Source organism: Otolemur garnettii, unplaced genomic scaffold (assembly GCF_000181295.1).
Source record: "Otolemur garnettii isolate 467f Iridium unplaced genomic scaffold, OtoGar3 scaffold00009, whole genome shotgun sequence".
In the NCBI taxonomy this organism is placed as follows: Eukaryota; Metazoa; Chordata; class Mammalia; order Primates; family Galagidae; genus Otolemur; species Otolemur garnettii.
This window is the reverse complement of record NW_003852404.1, coordinates 23,774,110-23,794,604: the sequence shown is the minus strand read 5'-3', so window position 1 is coordinate 23,794,604 and position 20,495 is coordinate 23,774,110. Positions and strand designations below refer to the sequence as shown.

The 20,495-nt window shown below is 35.1% G+C and overlaps 1 protein-coding gene across 1 annotated transcript in view; it reads left to right on the top strand.

Moving 5' to 3' along the window:
* ROBO1 (roundabout guidance receptor 1) overlaps window positions 1-20,495 on the top strand; it is a 952,396-nt gene that overhangs the window by 438,159 nt on the left and 493,742 nt on the right. Inside the window, exon 2 of the mRNA XM_003783918.2 lies at window positions 12,853-12,936. Coding sequence (XP_003783966.1) covers window positions 12,853-12,936 — 84 coding nt within the window. The remainder of the gene's footprint in view (window positions 1-12,852; window positions 12,937-20,495) is intronic.

Below are 20,495 nucleotides of genomic sequence, written 5' to 3'. Positions count from 1 at the left end.
TGAACTATCCCAGAGCTCTTTAAGAGAAAGATCCGTTCTTGTTTTCCATTTTTTTTCATCCTTGCGCTCTTGGGCTTGTTCAAAGGCTTTGTCTTCAATGTCAGAGATCCTTTCTTCAGTTTGTTCCACTCTGTTATGAAGAGATTCCACCGTGTTTTTCAAATCCAGCCATTTGTTAAATACACTAATCTTATGACTATTGTGACTCCCTCTAGTGTGGCTTTAAAGTTTATATTTCAGTCTTAAGGCATTTTCAAATGTTAAATGCTGCAGAACACAGATGACAGAGACTTTTCCATTGTTATTTGTCTCCTTCAACAAGAGTTGAAGGTATTGATTTATGATTTCTATAATAATTCTCTAAAATATTGGTACATAGTTACTGTAATTCTGGTCATACATAGAACTAATCAGATTTTTATTACATACTTACAAACTTCAGTTCCCTTTCTCATTTTGCAAGAATATGTGTTTCTTTAAGAATTCTACCCTCTATACAAAAAGTGGTCATAAATACTAATAGAGAGAGTATTAGTTCCTATCTTAAACATTTCATTTATTCCCCATATACATACTAACCAGAAGTATCCACGCAAGAGCTGCATCATTAGAAACAAATCTTACGTTTGCTAGTTGCGTAGGTTGTTTCCACTTGAAGTACTTATGGAAAACCTTAGGAATTAGGTTAGAAAAGGCTGAGTGAGGTGATATCACAGAGGCTACACACAAGCGCTACAAGTCAGTTTCTTACGAATCCTAAAGCAGAGACTGCAGAAGGAGGAATCTAGCTGGTGCACTATCTTCAAATTGGAATGTGCAGTATAGTTTTGAAATGCATGTCTACTAATGAGGCCATATCATGTAATAAATAAGCAATAAATAGTTCATCACGTCTTCCTTATGAGCCACTCAGATAATCTCACCAACCAGAAAGTCTCTTCTCACTTGACTCCTACAAGAAGAAAAACCTACCGAGAATAGCTTCCTACTGTGTTTTGAACTGTTGACCATCAGTAATGAATGCCATCAGCCAAGCGCATTGGTGCCCAGATAATATTTTTACATAATAAACTACCCCTACTATTACTTGAATATGAGTAATTATATAAGGAGTCTAATGTCTTTTAAGGGATCTGGTGTTTGACGTTCAAGACCCTCACTCTCCTCTGCATACCCCCCCGTATTCCTTGGAAACAGCTACAGTGAACACTGTTTAGGTGGCAGGCACCCTGATAGCCCTGACTCAAGCTTTATAAAAGCGACCCATGTAGCAAAGACATTTGTACTCTTTAATATATTGAAATTTAAAATACAGCCACTTCCACTTCACAGACTTCCATTCATTTACAATAAAAATGTCTCTTTGGGAAAAACATTTGTGAGTGAAATATATCACATCACAGTGAAAGTACTTGTGAGAATAAAAGCTGGCGGATTTTCCCACTAAAAAACACAAATGCAAGTCCAGACATCAGCAGAGAGGACAAAATACAATGAAGAGGAAGTAAAACATAGCCACTATCTTAGAGTTAGTCTACGTAATTATAATAAATAGTACATATTTATTATACATATATAATATATATGTATTAATTAATCAGAGTGAATGGGCAGGGAGAGGGACTGCAGTTTTAAAATGCCGTGGGACGTTATAAAATAGAAATGTCCACCTTCTATTGTGGACATTCTACATTCTGTTCTAGCCTAGGCTGTCAGCCAAGGACTGTGAAACAGTAAAGGGAAGAAGCAGCTAGTGCAAGCTCGTCTGCTCACCAGCGACCTACCTGAGAGAGTCTGCTTCTGTGAAACCACTGGTACCATAACACTGTTACCAGTAGCCTTCTTCTCAGGGGAAGTGAGGGAGGGTGCAAGGAAAATATCAAATGAGAGTTTTTTTGTTCTGTTTTGTTTTGTTTTAAAGAGAAAAGATAGAACCATCATTGCCACTCTCAGACAGAGGGGAAATCAATGGAAGCGGATGAATGGGGGGTAAGCCTCTGCCACTCTCTCTGGTCCTCGATTGGACACAGCTAATCCCTGTGACCTTTAGGAAAGCTGAAGGAATAAAACGACCCTAATAATCAAAAGCACAATTAGAATGAAGAGTGCAGAACCGTGACTGTGGTTAGAACAAGCAGACAATGGAGGGACTGTGGAGGAAATTTGTCCCTTTAGCAGTTGAGTGAAAGCAGCCTTAGAGAAGCCCTTAATGGTCACAGATGGATGGCAGGCAGGACTCACAGGACACTGGAGGGAGGGCAGGTGGGAAGGGACTGCCAATTGCCATGTGACCAGGGGCCCAACTTGCAGATGCTTCACGCTTCCTCCACCTCTCTCCGAGACACCAAGCAGTTTCTGGGCTTCTAAAGGATACTGCAAAAGAAGTTATACAGGCCTTGAAATACCACTGGGCAAAGAAAAACGTTCTCTCCTAACAGTGAAGCAATCTGTAGAGTCATTTAATATCAAGTGATTTTTCATCTCAAGAAATATATAATAATTCAAAGAATTCATCTTTTCACCTAAAGCCAGGCAATTAAGCAAACTAAGGTCCATAGTTCAAGGAGCCTGCCATAATGATGGCGTGCTGGGTATGTGGAAATACTTCCGGAATAATTCAGTGGAGTATTCGCATAAGTGAGTGCTGAAGAAATTCAATGGTGAATGTGGGAGGAAAAAGACAAAAATGAACATTTTCACAATCCACTTTTCTCTGAATTTTAACTGAAACATTCTATACCTATGTGTAAACTCCCAAAGAAGCAAATATGTAAGATAGTGCTCATTAAAAATTAGTAAATGGCTCTTTCAAATTGATTTCTAATTTGGATTAATTGTTATCTAGTAATAATAAACAGTCACGGACTCCATGATAAGTGTCTAGGATTGTCGTAAGACCTTGACAAATATTTGCCTATTTAATCCTCACGATGCTTCTGTGAAACATATGCTATTATTTTACTTTTTATAGATAAAGAAACTAAGACCTGTAAAATAAATAAACCTTGTCCAAAGTCACATGGTGAGCTAGTGATTCTTAGACATTATATTATATTGATTACCTAGATAAGTGATAATACATACTTACAGTGATTCCAAAATGCCAAGTAAATAATGTCATATTTTGACTGAATTAAACAAATCATGTCGATCTTACATGAATGTCACTCACCATGGTAACTAGCAGCAGTGATTATAAACACGGTTTATTAACACACCTAAGGAAGTGGTAATAAACTCACATGTTCTATGATGAGATAAGTGCCTTGGTTAAAGGATAAAAAGTTCCCAGTTTTTATTCAGAACCTCAGATGTGTTCATCAGATCCCAAATATAGATTTCTTCCTCTACAAAAGAAGAATGATCCTATTTCTTCTCTTTTCCCCATCATCATTTTAATGCTCTGCAAGGAGCACTATATCAATTTAGGTATTACTATTTTGCAATTTCTGTACCTTAAAATGCAAGTTGTATTTGTCCCCACTACCAGGCAGCTGGGACACCACCTGTTAACTAACTTCAAGCACCATTTAATTAGCCTGGGTCGAAGTTTCCGTATGCTTTGACTGGAAGGGAGTGGAACAGTAGCAGATGCTAAGCACAGTGAAAGAAAAGCCTTTGAATACCAGGGCAAAGTGGGTGGAGAGAATTACAAAAAAAAGTCAACACAAGGAGAGAGCCAGAAAGACGAGTAAAATAGACTGGAAATTAACTCTCACAGATTAAAGTTCAAGGCAGCAAATCTCTGCAGATTAAATTCTATCCCACAAAGATATCTGTCGTGTCAGATAGTGTTAGGATTTGATTTGAGGATTTGGAATGAATGCAGACCTCAACTGGATAATTGGCTTAGTTTCTAATTATATAAAGGGATGGTCATCACTTTTTTTTCATGGAAAACCTCCATGAATTTCTTAGACCAAGGATTCAGACATTAAAGAAAAAAAGGAAAAAAAAAAACGTTGTCATGTTAAAAGATAATTTTCCCTCTTACTTCAAGACCTTGGCTCTGTCAGTGTTTCCATAGATGAGATCTGGAAAAAAATTATTTTAAATCAATGAGTATTTCTTCATCAATAGAATGATTTCCATACAGAGGTGCCCTGTCGTGTTTTATCAAATGAAGTTGGATTTAAACGAGTTAAAAAGTTTCTTCTGTGGCCTCGGTATCCTTCTGAGTCACAGGTTTATCTACTTTAATGCATTTACCTTACTAACACTTCAGTAGCTTAGTTAAGGCTACTAGAATTCACACATATATTATTCTGTTATTAATGTTTTTGTTCCAATATGTGTTGCTTGGCTGTTATTTAGTAGTATCTCATTAGCCCGGAATAGCTGGATTAATTTAAACAAAGTTGTATTAGAGAGATTTGTGTAGTTACTCTATAATTTTTTTCTGAATTCTAAACACTTTGGGATATTCAAAACAGAATATAGTATTGGCAAACCGAATGTTAATTCCAAAATGGTATTATATCATTTCAAGGGTAGCCTGTCAGAAAAATATACCCAATTAATTCCAATCTGAGTACATCTACATTTATATTTGTATGTCTATATCTGAGATTACTCAAATCAGAGGGAATTTGTACAAATCAGAAGGAGTTTGTACAATTCACCTACCTGGCAATATTTAAATACCTCCCTTGTTTATTCACATTACAATATTTTTTGAGTATTGCCACTACTTATTACTCTTTCCTTTATATCCAGCTTTTTGATCATCCTCTTTTAACATAGAAGGAAAACTCTCACCCAGAAAACCCTCACCTGAATTAAGTTAAACAAGATTTTATTTTTAGCATTTATATCTACAGGGATGGGAGAAAGAGAAAGATACAGTAATTTATCACACTGCATTACAAATTAGATTTATAACAAGTGCAATATCCCAAATAAGAAAATAATTCATATTCGTTCATTTAGACAAGTTATCTACATATTAAACTCTTGATTTCAGCAAAGGTAGGCCACAATGTTTCTTTCAATCATTCAACAAAAGTCATATTGATTGCCTACTCTGTTCTTCAACCCTGCACTCGACATATGAAGATAGGTCAGACATGACCCTGTCGAAACACCCTTAAGCTTATTCCGAAAGATGCATCCCTTTTGTTGAAGAATAATTTTTTAAAAATAGTAATTGCCAAAAAAAAGAATCTGAATTTATCTCGATTTTATTCAGTAGTTTGCTCCTTCAAATCAACATATTTTAACATATCTTGTACAAAGCCTTAAGGTTTTTTGACCTAAATATTAAAAACAATTGATCTCATGCAGACCAATAGTAGAATGATGAACACCAGAGGCCGGGAAGGGTAGCAGTGAGGAAAGGATAATGTGGGGATAGTTAATAGGTGCAAATCTATCATTAGACAGAATGAAAAAGATTTAATAGTACAAAAAAGTTACTATACTCAACAATAAGTTCAGGTGTACTTTAAAATAACCCACACTGTAATATTTTGTTGTGTATTTCTTGATTAAATGTAATTTACCTTATTAAATACTTTATGTTGTCTATAAAATGAGACAGTGCAGAAGCCCTGGTGATAAGCTTAAAGGAGCTCAGAAATAGATTGGTGGAATTATCCGATCTTATTGTTCAGTGACTGGAAAATAAAAATCCCTAACCTGGTATTTCATTGTTCATATGCTATTGAAAGTTCATCCAGTTCAGTGGTTCTCAACCTGTGGGTCATGACCCCTTTTTAACAATGAAAATACATTGCGGCATTAGGAGGGTTGAGAACCACTGATCTAGTTCCTAGAATTAGATTGATGAGTAGAGAGGCCATTGGTGATAGAGAAAAGACGAGTGTTTTGAAGTCAGAAAGCATTTGGTATCAAATTTCAAGTTCTGTACTTACTAGTTGGATGACTGGGGCCAGAGAACTTTTCTTAGCTTTAATCTGAGCATCTTAAAAATGGGGAAATTAAGGAGAAGCACAATGATGGTGATGGTCATGGTCATGATAGAACTGTAAGAATTATATAAATACATTTATGCATATAAAATGATATATGATATCGAATAAACTAAAGCATTACATATTATTTGTGATTATAATCAGTGCAGTTCTTACTTCCTTTTCTTTACATTTGATTTATTCAATTATCTAGTAACATAAACCTGAAAATGAGAAAAGGCCTGTATTTTGAGATCATTGTATGAAATCCGTTCTTTAACTTAACACAACACCTGTATCTCTGGTCACAGGTTAAAATTACTTAGTCTATTACTAAGTTTACTTAGTTTAGCCAAATAGGAAGCTGCTCTTTTTTCTTCTCAACAGAGTTGAAAGATAAAGCTTTCAAAATCTGAGAGAATCAGCCAGTCACTAAACAGTTTATTTAAGTACATATGTTACATCAATTTTCACATTTGGTATTATTTTATCTAAACATTCTTTCTAACCATCATTATTTACTTGAATCATTGTATTAATAGATCATCTATCTGTGAAAGAAATATAAAAAAGCAGTCTTAGTTTTTCTTAACAATAACAAAACAGGAGACAATCTTAGTTTTTCTTAAAACAGGTTGTAACACATTGTTTTCTGTTACCACATTGCTGCTTTAAAAAATAGTATATTCAACATTTAGTAGCACAGTTTTTAACATGATACGTTATTCCATTTAGTGGTTGATAAAATAAAAGCTTCTTCAACAGTCATTCAGTGCTACTGTAATACATTTCTTTATTTGCTTTATTGGTTAATTTTTATAAAGTAGATACTGCCAAAAAGCACCTACTGGTTGGTTTCCTCTTCATTTCTAAACATAACACATATTTCTCCCCTTATTTCCAGTTCCACCGAATGGGACAGATAATGATGTACATTCAACTATTATTTCCACCATACATGATGAAAGCAGAAGTTTGAATTTAACTTTAATTCAATCATCCAGAATTCTTTTTTTTTAATTTGATTATTTTTAAATTCATTTTTTATTAAATCATAACTATATACATTTATGGGGTACAATGTGATGACTTGATATACAATGTGGAATGCTTAAGTCAGATTGGTTAACATAACTATCAGCTCGCTTATTTTTTGTGGTAAGACATTTATAATACGCTCTTAGTTGTTTTGAAATGTGCCCTCGCATTGTACGCATTAGGTGAGATCTCACCAAACGCCCTCCCTCCTCTCGCCTCCCCTGCCCATCCCCTCCTTCTTTCTGGACTATACTTACGTCTTACCATGCGTATGAACGTGTAAGTGATGTGACATAAATTTAAAGCTTCACGAATATAGCTTTTTGTATTTAATTTTGTAATTCATTGCCTCAGTTTCTAATGAAATGTTCTCAGTACTCCATTTAAAGTTCCCATTCCCTGCATTCCTCTTGATTAGTAGGAAAGAATCAATGAGAATCGATCCAATTTGTAGAACACAATTCTCATATTGATAGTAGTTTATATTCATTTGCTTTTCCCTAATCTTTTATTAATGGTCATCTTTAAAATGTCAATTAATGCCGAAGCGGCACACAGTGATGATGCAAATCTATGAAGAAACTCGCTTGACACTTTCCAGCAGGGCCAGGGAAGAAGCTGTGATGTTTAATGTGATATTTACATTACTGAGGAAGGCAGGGAGGAAGAATAAGTTTCAAAACCCTGACGTTCTGAGCTGTGAGTTACGAACCCAATTTAAAAATTAAAAATAAATAAATAAACCTCTAAATTTAAACGAAATGCTTTTCTCTTAGGCCTCTACATTTCCACGGTGTAACACTGGCTGACCTGGTAGGACAAACCATTCAGAGAAATAGGCCTAGAATATTTCTACAAATATGAGTCTCTGTACTACAAAAATGGGATTCACTCTTTTAAGCATATCACCAGGGAAGAGAAATGCCACTGCAGGAATGGGATGCAGATTATAAAGGACATTTTAGGCCACTCACATATCGTATGCCATACTTTAAATGCTTTGACTGTTTTTCATGAAAGGTTGAGTGGTTGGCAGTATCATATCATATTTACTTTAGTTCCTTCTCGCAAGATCTTCTGTTGTAAACATTTGAAAGTCAGAAATACCATGGAACCTCACGCCTTAATTGTTCTACATGTGTTCCCTAAAAACCAGTCATGTTATTTTTTTAGGAGACGTTACGTTGGGTCTTAAGCCTTGGTTGAATCAGATCAAGCCCTGTTTGCAGGGTCGTCTTCCCACTCTAGTCAGCTGCTATTATGATACTGTTTGATTACTGAGTTAAAGTGACAACTACATGATCCATTCATTTTAAAAGGATATTTTTTCTATTTGCAGCTAGTAAATAATCTCTGGAGTGATACTTCTGCACTGTGAAGTATGCAGTGCCCCAGTCGTTTATAACCAATAGGTTTAGGGGATTGGTGAATTGCTGGACAAAGGATATAAAACTTCACTTAAATGGGAGGAATAAATTCAAGAGATCTATGGTACAACATGGTGACCAGAGTTAATAACAATGTATGGTAGTCTTGACCACACTAAGAATCGTCAATTTTAAGAGTGCTCCCTGCCAAAATAAATCGTGTGTGAGGCAATACATACGTTGTGAGCCATTCCACAGTGAACCCATATTTCGAAACATATTGTACACTATTTTTCTGTGTCATTTAAAATTTAATGTTTAAAAACTTAAAATTTGGTCTCTCTTACCTTCTCTTCTTCATGAGAGGGACCCACTTCCAACTCTCTTTGGAAATGTTCTAAACATTCTCTTTAAATAAATAAATGAATGAATGAAAAGGAAAGAAGAAATAAAAACCCAAAACTTTAATGAATTGTTATATTTAAGAATAAAGATTCCCACAGTGCCTGTGGCTCAAGGAGTAGGGTGCCAACTCCATATATTGGGTGTGGTGGGTTCAAGCCTGGCCCCAGCCAAAACTGCAAAAAAAAAAAAAAAAAAAAAAAGAAGAAGAAGAAAGATTCCTTGAAGAAAATTTATATTGTACAGATCTTTATCTCTTTTTTTATTAGCCACTGCTCTTATCAAATTTGTGAAAGACTATTTTAAGATGGTCCACTCATATTTTATGTATATATAGGTACATTACTTATATATTATAAATTTAAGTCTGGCATACAACCCCATCCCTCAAAGAATAAATATAACTAAGTATCAATTTTTTTATAAATGGTTCATGGGCCAAAGTTCAATTCTAACCACAGACACTAATAATTAACTGAATTGTAAAATATGCGCAATATTTTCCACATTTATTTAAAATATGTAACATAGAGAATATAGGAAAGGAGTGGGTGAAGGAAACGCTGATGGGTTTAGCAATTTAGGGAAAGGGTGAGGTTTCTTGGAATTCACATGAAATTTGCCCGGCAATGGAAATAAGACTTGGTTGTTAATAGAACACCTAATTCAAAGATGGAGAAGTTGCATGATGTTATGAAAGATAATTGAAGCCATCAGTCTACATGAAAATATCTATAGAAAGCATGTTGAAAAAACACATGAGATCTGGGGCCCTAAGACACACAGGCATTTAAGGAGTATGGGAGAGAAGCGGGCTGTCACAGATGAGGCATTAGCTCTGCTTGTCCCCACAGGTCAGAATGACAGTCAATGGAAAGAAAAATCTAGACAGAAGATTTTTACAACCAAATGTAAAAGACAGAACTCAGGTATAAAATCAAATACGATTGCCTTGAAAAGCAGTGAAGGTCAAATGGCCACTAAATTCACAAGAGTTTATGTGTCTGATGGACGATTGTTATGAGGGTCCATCTGACCCATTTCCAACCCTGAATTCCTGATATTATGATTCATGACTTCCTTTTTATTGAAAAAATGTTCTCTATGATTTCATAGATGAGGGGGATGCGGTGGGATTACAGTAGCACTTATTTATAGCAAGTCCCCCCAAGTATGATGACTGGTGCAGAAATAAAATGTATGTATTTTCCAGCTGTGTCAGATTGAAAGTTTACCGCTTAAGTGAGGTTTGCCTTCTTGGCTATTATCTTTGCTCTTATTTACTTCTTATTTTACGTCCAATATAAGGTTGGTGGGTATATAAATGAAAAGCAGAGAGAATACCTGACCCTCAGAAATTCACAGCATATTTGGAGGGATAAATACATAAAATCTAGCACTCTTGTCCCAATGCCTTTCTAGATACGATGGTTGGTAGCTTTTATCCATTGCAGCCCACCTACCTTAATTCAGACCCAAATGACCCTAAATCCAGAGTTGATGTATAAGGAAACGTCTTTAAATATAGTAGACACAAAATAATCTCTTGCCTGTTATCTTCCAGTCCCTGGCTCGCATAATCAATACTATGTAACAAGCAATTTAAGCAAATTTCTTTTTGGCTTCCTTTGTATTACTCCTCCAGCTCTTGCATGATAAGTCCAAACACTATTTTATGTCACTGGTATCTTTCAACAGGAAGGAGGAGCAAGAAAAAAATAGTAAAGTTACTCAAAAACGGCACCTTTTGTTTTCGTTAGGTCTGGTATATCATTAATTAAAGACAGTGCCAGGTGGATAGAATGGGCTTTAGAGATAGGGTAAGATTCATTGATTAATGCTAAGTCTGTCTTTTATAAGAGTCTAAGAAGGGACCAAGAGGATTATAGGTGAGACAGAGAAGCAAATTCATAAACTACTGAGATGGAGAGTAAGTTACACCGAGGGAAATATATACTTCAAATAGATGTAGGCATCTTATTTCAAATCATATTAAACTTACTTCCCTCTGCTCTATTGCTTTTATGATAATAGCCTTATTCTCAGTGAGGAGTCCACAGTAAAGGGTGTACAAGCCTTATCCTGAAAGTCTTGTGTAGACAACGTGCTTTATTTTAGTTCACGTTGTGGGTTTAGATGAATTTCATAGTATTTTTAACAGCCTGATTGGAAGTACATGAGTCCATTTTAAGTAAACATCCTTTGTATATTAAAAGTAGGACTTCCCTTAGAAGTTTGCCTTTTTTTACTAAAAAAAAATTCATTGGTAAAATTAAAGTGACCCTAAATGAATCGTGTCCTTACAAACAAGCTGTAGGTAAGCGTGGGTGGTCCTCTTAAAATCCCTTTAATACATTTGACCAGGCAACTTCTGTTTATCTTCCTACATTAACTTCTTTTATTCAGTTCATCTGCATGAGTACTATTGGTTGGTGGCAGAATGTTGGGAACAGTGCCTCAAAATTCAGAAAGATGCCTGCTTCCCATTTTGTCTTATTGATGTCACTCAAAACTTGGACTTAAGCATCGTATGTGTGCAATGTTTACAGGGTGGAGAGCTAGAAAGTGGACATTTTCTCTCTTTCCCACTCCTAATGTTGATTTTAAGAATAAACATGAAACCAGCCATCACTAGAGAGGCAAGAATCAATGAAGCAAAAATGAGCCTTTTTTTCTCTTTTGTTTGCATAGAGGTGAACACTTTTTTCCTCCACTTTAAGCACGTCAGGTTAATTATCTGACGCTGGTGGCAGGGAAGAGGGAAGGAGTGGGTATTACAGTAGAAAAATATGCTGCGTGCAAAACACCGCCAAGCAGACTCACATTAGACTTTTTATTCCTTTTTTAAAATTTCCTCAATCATCCCTGTGTCTAAGATAAAACGTGTCAACTTCACCGAAAACTCACAAAGACATAAAATGAACGACCTCTGCGATGTTTCTCGAGGGCCATTACCTGTGTGTGCGCCCTGGCTCATTCATACGTGATACACTTTCTTCCCAAGTAAACATCTGTGATTCGTCACTGCTCAGGCGAGAAAGCCTCTGTAGACACTGTTTAAGGTGATAAAACGCCTGCAGAACGTCAGAACCTGAATGACCTATGACTCTCCATTATTCAGCAGAGCAGGTACACTCTTGGTTTTTATTGTGTCTGTGTCTGCTTATCAGCAGAGGAGCTGTAAACACCGCCCGTCTTTATCTAACACACATCCTGCAGACAGCCCACGGACAGTGCACAGGGAAATTCTCCACATACATACACTGCAACGAAGCTTCTAGATACTAGACCTCGAGCACTGTGCTTAGCTTCCTGGCTAAAATTCTACATGAGAGAGTATGAATGTTCAATTTCCAAAACAGGAAAAAAACATTTTTTTAATTTGAGAAAAACAAGATGAATGAAAATACTTCCATGGTTCAGTGTAATAGATGACCTTAAGCTCTAAGGAATGTTTTTAAATATTCAGACCAAAATATCCGAAGGGAGAGGTTATTTTACTGATGCGTTCATTTTGGTAAATATTTTATCAGTTCTTTAAGATGACAAATTGCTGCCTTTGCAAAGATGTGATGTTGTGCCACTTTCTTTGCTGTTTCTCAGAGAAAGTATGACAATTTTATCATCCTCCTTATGGGACAAGATGCTGTTTTTCCCCCACACTCTCCCCCCCCCCCCAGAGGAGGTACAATCCCTGGAGTCTGTAATTGCCAGGAGATGAAGCGATGATGGGGAGTGATCACAGTCAATAGCTTTGATTAACAATAAGGTAGAAAATTAGCAATGCTAGCATTCAGCTACCCTGCCCTCTCGCTCCTCCATATGCTCCCTCAGTCCGCGCTGCGGCCTCACAGAGGGCAGTCGGAGCCCTTCCCAGCTTTGAAGTGCAGGCAAGGTGCAGGCAGAGCAGAGAATTAGGGAAATTAAGAAGTAGAAACTGTCAACCGGGATGCTGAGCCCGTGGCAGGGCTCAGTGTGCCGCAGCAGGGGCAAGGCTGGAGTGTGCTGTGTGCTGTCCTTGTGTGTCCTCCTGTCACGTGTGGATTTACTTGTGTCTGGACATGCTGTGATCGAAATGGCAACTACTGTGACTACTGTGACCCCATCAGCGGCTCTGGTGTTGTTTCCGACAGACCCTGAAGACCTAGACAGGGGGAACGACAACGGGACGCCGATCCCCACCTCTGATAACGATGACAATTCGCTGGGCTATACAGGTAGAGTGATTCTTTGCCAAATACTAACTTTCTCCTACATGCCTCCGCCTCCATCAATCACCAACCACCTGTGTAAAATTCTCTAACCATCCCCACTTCCAGCTAACAAGCACAAAACTTCTCATTTTCCAGATTTCATTCTGTAGCTGAGGTCATATTGCTAAAGTAAACACTTTTGAGAACAGAAATTTAACATGAAACTGCACTCCTATTGATTGTCTATTTTTAATATGAAAGGACACTCATCACTCTGAATTTTCGGTATTATTAATATATTGAGAGGGATAATATTTTCTGAGAAATTTAATATACAACTAAATTGCTATTACCCGCAAGCAACTGGGTTTTAGAATGATTATTTTGTTACACTTATCTTAAAAACAGCAGAAGACAAACTCTTCACAAGAGTGAGGCAATTCATAATTACTAACTTCCATCTCAGGATGACGTCTGCATGATTTATTGTTACCTTATCCACCACTTCTGAAATGGATGCATGTGTATACCAGCGTAAAAGGAACTAATTAATTAATTATATGTGTTGCGAGTAACTCAGACATATACTTTAAGCGTGATCACCCTGGAAATATGTAAATGTTCCATGCAGAATCTCTAAGTATAGTGCTAAATACAATGTGTGAGTTACACATGTAACTCTGAGATAATTTGATTAAAACTTCAAACAAGGAGAAAGAAGGTGTTCCTTAAACCCCTTGAATCCAATGATGATATAATAGTGGTCTTGCGTTAGAGCAGCTAGTTATTATGTCCTTTTCATAAGTCCTTGTTAACACAATTCTCTATAGACTTAGCCAGGTTGTGGGCTGTGGATATTTGTTTTTTGTGTGAGGTGGGTTACTTGGAGTTAGAGATGATGGGGACATCTCTGTATCGCTGCAACCCAACCATACAGATGAGTTTGACTAAAAAAAAAAGAATAATCCAATAGAAACATTCCCTTTAGATAAAATAATAAAGCAATACTTTAACTTTGGAAAAATTCTCTCTGTATTGATAGAAATAGTCCTCTCCAATTTTATCCCTTGTCTGTGTAACTAGATTTTAAACCCTTGGAATAAGCATTCAAATAATAACACCTTTATAAATAACTTTAATGTTCATTGTATTTCACTCCTGTAGGAAACTCCTTCCCATTTTATTCCTACCTTTTAAAATAAGAATAAATAATAAAGGACCAACAAATTATACATCCGCTGGGGAAAGATAGGGAGTTGCTATGATATTTTTTGCTATGATATTTTTCTGGAAACTTAGCCAGAAAATAGTTATTAATGTCATACCTTAATATCATAAATACTGAGGAAGTTCATACTTCTGAGAGAAGGAATCCCAAGTTGTATTCTTTCTCAGGGGCACCCTCATTTGCCAACGCATCTTAGTTCCCTTCCCTTGTTCTCACCCAGTCTAAACAACTGCATTGTTTAGATGCACTAATAAGGTTTGCTCTTTGTCCTTTATGGATTTCCTGAAAATTACCTATATCCAATGCATACATCATGTTAGAGTGTTGAATTAAAGGCATTTAAATAACAATGCTTTTAAGACTAAATGTAGTATTTTTTTATTTTTAATCAGTAAAATTTCTGCTATTACATATATAATTAGGTAAATTAATATGAGGTGATAAACATATAAAATCATCTTTATAGTTTGCAACGGAAATATTTATAGTCATACAAATATAATGCAAAGTGTCTGAAAGATATTCCTCTGAATAATCTTGTTCCTGATAACTATTTTTAACAGTCTAGTACTAAAGGAAGCTTATTCTGTATGTTTTGTTTCAGTAAATTCCTGAGTGTTCAGAAGCCTATTTCTGCTACATGAATTAAACATGCTATTTATGTCTATTTTAGTTGTCATGTTTACCATGTTTTTACTCATCAAAAACCTCCACTGGAAGTGATAGAAAAAGTAAAGTAAAAAAAATATGTTTTGCTGTTTGATAATAATCATAAGGATCTTAATTAGCTCTGAAGTAATAGCTTAGAGTATTACTTAAAATTACTTACATAATTTCTTTTCTTTTGTGTGCACATGTGCATGTGTGTGTGTAAGAGAGAGAGAAAGAGAGAGAGAGAGAATTCCCTTCACTGCCATCACGGATAATTGAGTTGATAGAATCTTTATGTAAGAGGAAATTCAGTTCAGAGGAAAGTGAGACGGTCTATCTGTTTAGGAACATTTTTATGTATTTAATGTAAGTTGTCATTTGTTTCTTATGTCAAGAGTTAGTAACATTGGCTATAGTAACAAGAACATTCAAGAAATAAAATATACATATTAAGTACCTTAGACAATGTGCAATGCAATCATCAAATAAATCATTGATATGAATTAATTACTAGACAGATTATCATAGACATTAACAAGCAAGTGAATCAGGTATTATTTGTGAAGTCTGTATCTTTTGCACAATACATTAAAATGATTGCTCAATTAATATATATTAAATGTTTACTTTTTAGTACATGTTGCTTCACTTCATGGAGGTGACATGACGGACTTTTCTCCCTTACTCTAACATCTAATATATATTAAAAAAGAAAAGGAATCTATGCAATGGTGAAACACATTTTGGGAGAACCTGAAAACATTCCCATCATTTCATTAAAATTCATATTCATATCCCCACGCCCTCTTGTTTTTGAATACTAAAAAGAGTATTTTTTCCACTGCAAACTAATTTGTTACTACAACATCTGCTCTGATACTCAAACCATTTGGGACCATCACTATCAAATTGACCTACACAACTAGAATGCCTGTCATAGTATACACATGAATTTATGTTTTATTAATGATCCAGTCAACACTTGATAATACCACTTAATAGAAGTTGCCGCTTAGGTCATACACTGTTCTCATCTAAATCTTGTAAGTGATTTAGTTGAGAATGTTGGCAAATGGTAATACAGGGTTTCAGGGAAGAAACACCGATCGACTCCTTTTTGCCTTTACATCTCTAGATGCACTACTACAAAGCCATATGTGGTTTTAAAATGTTTCACTTTCACTCTTACTAGTCAGTGAATGCAAAACATTTGATAAGGTGACACTGAGGTATGTTATTAAAGTGGACTTTGCATTACTTACAGTAAAGTAGTCCATTTCTTGCTTAACTAAGTGTGCCATAAGTATTGGGGGTTATTTAACAGTTCAAGTAAGAGCACAAGTAAGAAGGGGTTTCAAATCAGCAGTTTTGGGGTTCGGACACATATCCCAAAGAGGTTGGATATGTAATAATCAATAAATAACAGTGCTTCTGAAAACAGAGTGTTTACTGACTGGTGAGAGTGCATAGGTTGTTTTAACAAATACGAAAAAAATAAGTACAATGTCTAAGAATATTTAAATTTCAGAAATGTACGTATAATTCATCTATAGGTTTCTGGCAAAAGCTTTAGTCAAAGACACAAAATATAAAGAAAAGTTTATTACTACTTAAAATTTCAGGAAGCGAGGGCTAATGCCATCTGGAAAGCAGTTAAGTAGGAAAGGAATCTAAGTGGATTCCTTTTCTGAGTTGCAAAACAATGTATGATTTATCATCTCTAAAATATATCCCAACCCCATTCTTACATACTAGAAGTAATGTAATGCCCCCCCACACACACACGCACACGCACACGGGTCTGTTTTAAGAATTATTCTCCCATTTTCAGAGTAGCATATTGGAAGAAAAGCTAAAGCAAATGAAAAATCTTAAAACTGAATAGTTATTAGAGTTATATTGGTGTCAATTCAAATAAACTATCCATACAATGTCAGAAATTCCAGGGTAATTTCATATAGGCATACTGGAGTTTTCTACCCCTCAACACTTCCTCCAGTTAAAGTTTGGTGACAATTCTGTCCGGAGATAATCAAAATATAAGCTCCCTTACCAAAAAAATTACTGACAAATTAGCGTGTTTGCTCACATGAAAACAAAAGGCAATCTCAAAACCGTGTTTTGCCTCATGTTTGGGAATCTCAACTGTTAACTGGTGACAACAGTGACTCTTCTGTTTCTTCACATTCTTAATTGTATAGCTTCCCCATTAAAATCAAACAGAAACTCCATTTTGACATGGACCCTTCTAAAATTTATGTATTGATATTAATAACAAAGTTATTATTACTTCCTGTATACAAGGCAGTCTTCTAAGCACTGTATATATAGTAACTCATTTAATCTTTATGGCAACCCTCTCAGAAGATCCTATTAATGATAGTGACATTTTCTTTAATATTCTAAAAGATAGCCAAAGTTATTTATTTATTTATTTATTTATTTATTTATTTATGGGGACAGAGTTTCTCTTTATCATTCCTGGTAAAGTGTCATGGCTTTGCAGCTCACAGCAACCTCAAACTCTGGGACTCAAGCAATTCTATTACCTCAGCCTCCCAAGTAGCTGGGACTACAGTTCCTGCCACCAAACCCAGCTATTTTTAGAGATGAGGTCTTGATCTGGCTCAGGCTAGTCTCAAACTCCTGAGCCACCTGCCTCAGCCTCCCAGAGTGCTGGGGTACAGGTGTGAGCCACCATGCCTGGCCAAATAGTCAAAATGAACTATACATTTCTAACATCACAGGACCTTGAATAAGGTCCTTGAATAAGGTTATCTCTATAAATATCAGTGGAATGTGTAGTTGGAAATTGAACGGGTCAGTCTTACACCTTCTTCAGAGCTGCACAGTTCAAATAACCAATATTTTAGGTCTTTGCTAATTCCCATTTAGGTTCTTTATTACAACAATAATTAATACACATTTTAAAAAATCACATAGAACAAAAGTTTTAATAACAGTAAATAGATTTCTAATCTATTTCTCCATCCTTGAGCCCATGTCCCTTAAACAACCTCTTTCCTTGCTTTTTATATGTTTCTTCTGATGATTTCCATCATATTTTTAACTATTCACAAGTACTTCTTAATTTGTCTATATAGACATTACCTAGTAAATACTTTTTTCTATTCTCTCATTATCACATCCTTTGTTAAATTAATAGTCAAAGTTTACATAAGTATAACTGAGCAAATTGTCCTTAGATGAATCTACTGCAGAGTCAAGTAGAATACTATAAATTACATTTTCTTCTTCAAATGTAATTGCTATTTTTTTGGAGTTAGTAATTATATTTTTAAAATTCCCAAATTCTCAGTCCTGTGCAATATTACATCAACCTGTGATTTTCCTTAACATTTTGCTTAAATTTCTCATTGTTTTTGTCCCAAAATGAATGATTTATCTATAAACTTGGGACTTTCTTATATCATCCTTTTCCTAATCTAATTTCTTCCCCTTTACTCATTTATCCCCTTCTTAAGAGAAGTCTGTCCTCCAGAAAATACCTTCTAGGAAAACATGAAAAACATTAAAAACAAATTTTACTGGATGTGCTTTGTGCTTGTTTGTTGTTTAATTTTCTTGGTTATAGTAGACAGTAGATGGGCCCTTTCAAACTAGAAAACCATTAATTTCAGTTACAAGAAATTTTCATAAATTATTATTTTTTTCCCTGATTTCTACATTCTCTACTTTCCTCTGAAATTACTTAAGTCAGACCATGGCCCTCTTATCTTCTCTAATTTCTATTTCTTTATTATTCTCTCTCCAATTTTATGGAAAGCAGCATTTATATTTATTGTCCAGCAATATTTTAAGCAAAAATTTGTATTTTTTTATCATATATCCAGCTTCTGAAAGCTCTTTCTTATTCTTATGATGTCCAAAGAGCATAAGTGAGTCTTCCATGAGAAGAGATTTTAATTTTTCTGACTCAGCTGATCTTTCTATTCCACATCCACAGTTTGCAACATGCTGACAGAGGATCAGGGATCTACTCAAAATTAATTAACTTACAGTCGAGGAAACCAAGACCCTAAAAGTTGTCACAATTTAACCAAATATTTAGCAGAAAAGACATAACCAAAACCACATCTCCCAAATCCAACTCTTACTCCTGTTTGTATTTAAATTATAATATGTCACAGAGTTTCTGGAAAATTTGAAAATACAGGAAAATAGACTGCACAACAAAATAAAACTAGCACTTGATTTTACTGGTTTTATATTTTTAAGCACATTATATTTAACTATAGAAAAAAATACATTTAATTTTTATATAAAATTCCTAACCCATTACCTGTGAAATTTCTGGATAATTATTTATTATTTTACTTGAACAAAATTTCAAATATTGAGTGCCTACTCTGGACTGAACATTGAACTAGGTTCATGGGATAAATAAGTTATAAAATCTGTTAAGACCAAAACCATGAACTGCTTCTCTTTGGATCATCATTTCAGGTGACCCGGTCTTAGCTTACTCTTTCCAGGCCTGTCAATCCATGCATATTAGAAAATGAATAAACATTTCTTAAAATGATAAATTAAACTATTTTGACTTGATACAGACCCATATACAGAATAAAATTATCACCTCACATTACTTTAACCCATTAGTTTAGTCTATCAATAGTTGTGGGAAAACTATTTTTTCCAGAGTTATAAAACTATCAAATTGGTATCTTGTTTTGGGTACCTCCATTATTATGAAATTCTACCAATTCTCTAAAAATTTACAAACAAGCAAATGAGACAGAGAATACAATCACAGGTTAAATTCATGTCTCAAATGTGGGTCATTATGAAAGTTTTGAGATACACAAAAATGAAGAAAATAATGAACCTTAACAGAGTCTGTCTCAAACTTTTCATAGTGACGTATGTATTCCAAAGAAATATTTTCCCTTAAATTGAAAGAAAAATGTCTCATTTGCTTTCATAATAACCAACATTTGGCAGTAAGCATGCCTACTTTTATTTCCTGAAGCTTAAGGAACACAGGACATGAAAGCTTCAAGTGGATTTGAGTGTTTAAAAGTGAGTTAAATTCTAACAATAATGAGAGTCTGTGAAGAGCAGAGCAGCTTAAAGTAGTTTACATTAATTATTATTTTTTTAACAATTGAAAGGTAAACTCCATTCTCCTTACACTTATTAAAACTAATTCCAGAGTTTTCATAAGAATGTGGGGGATTTCAATTATTCCAAAATGACATTGGCCAAGTAAACCAGCATATATTTATAAATTAGTATTTGTTAATATTTTCAGTGTGAAAAACTTGACAACTAAATGTTTTGAATTTCTGTAGTGGGGGAAGCAAAAACACAGCATCTGAGGTTAAATAAAATGGCAAAATCTTGATATTAATTGAAAAATTGCATTTAATTACTTTCAATGAATAGTTTTGATTTGCGTTTTTGGAAGATTGCTTTCAATTTTCAAAATAGACCCATAAAGCTACAAATTTTATGAACATGCAGATCAATAAACACACTCAGAAACATAAAACATAAGATACTCTTTAGGTGTGCTCACATCCTTAAGAGGGAATGCAAGCAGAATTCAAAGTAAAAGTTCTATTAAGAAATTTTAAGGCTCAGTGCCTATAGCTCAACCGGTTAAGGCGCCAGCCACGTACACCTAAGGTGGCGGGTTCGAATCCCCAGCCCGGACCCGCCAAACAACAATGATGGCTGC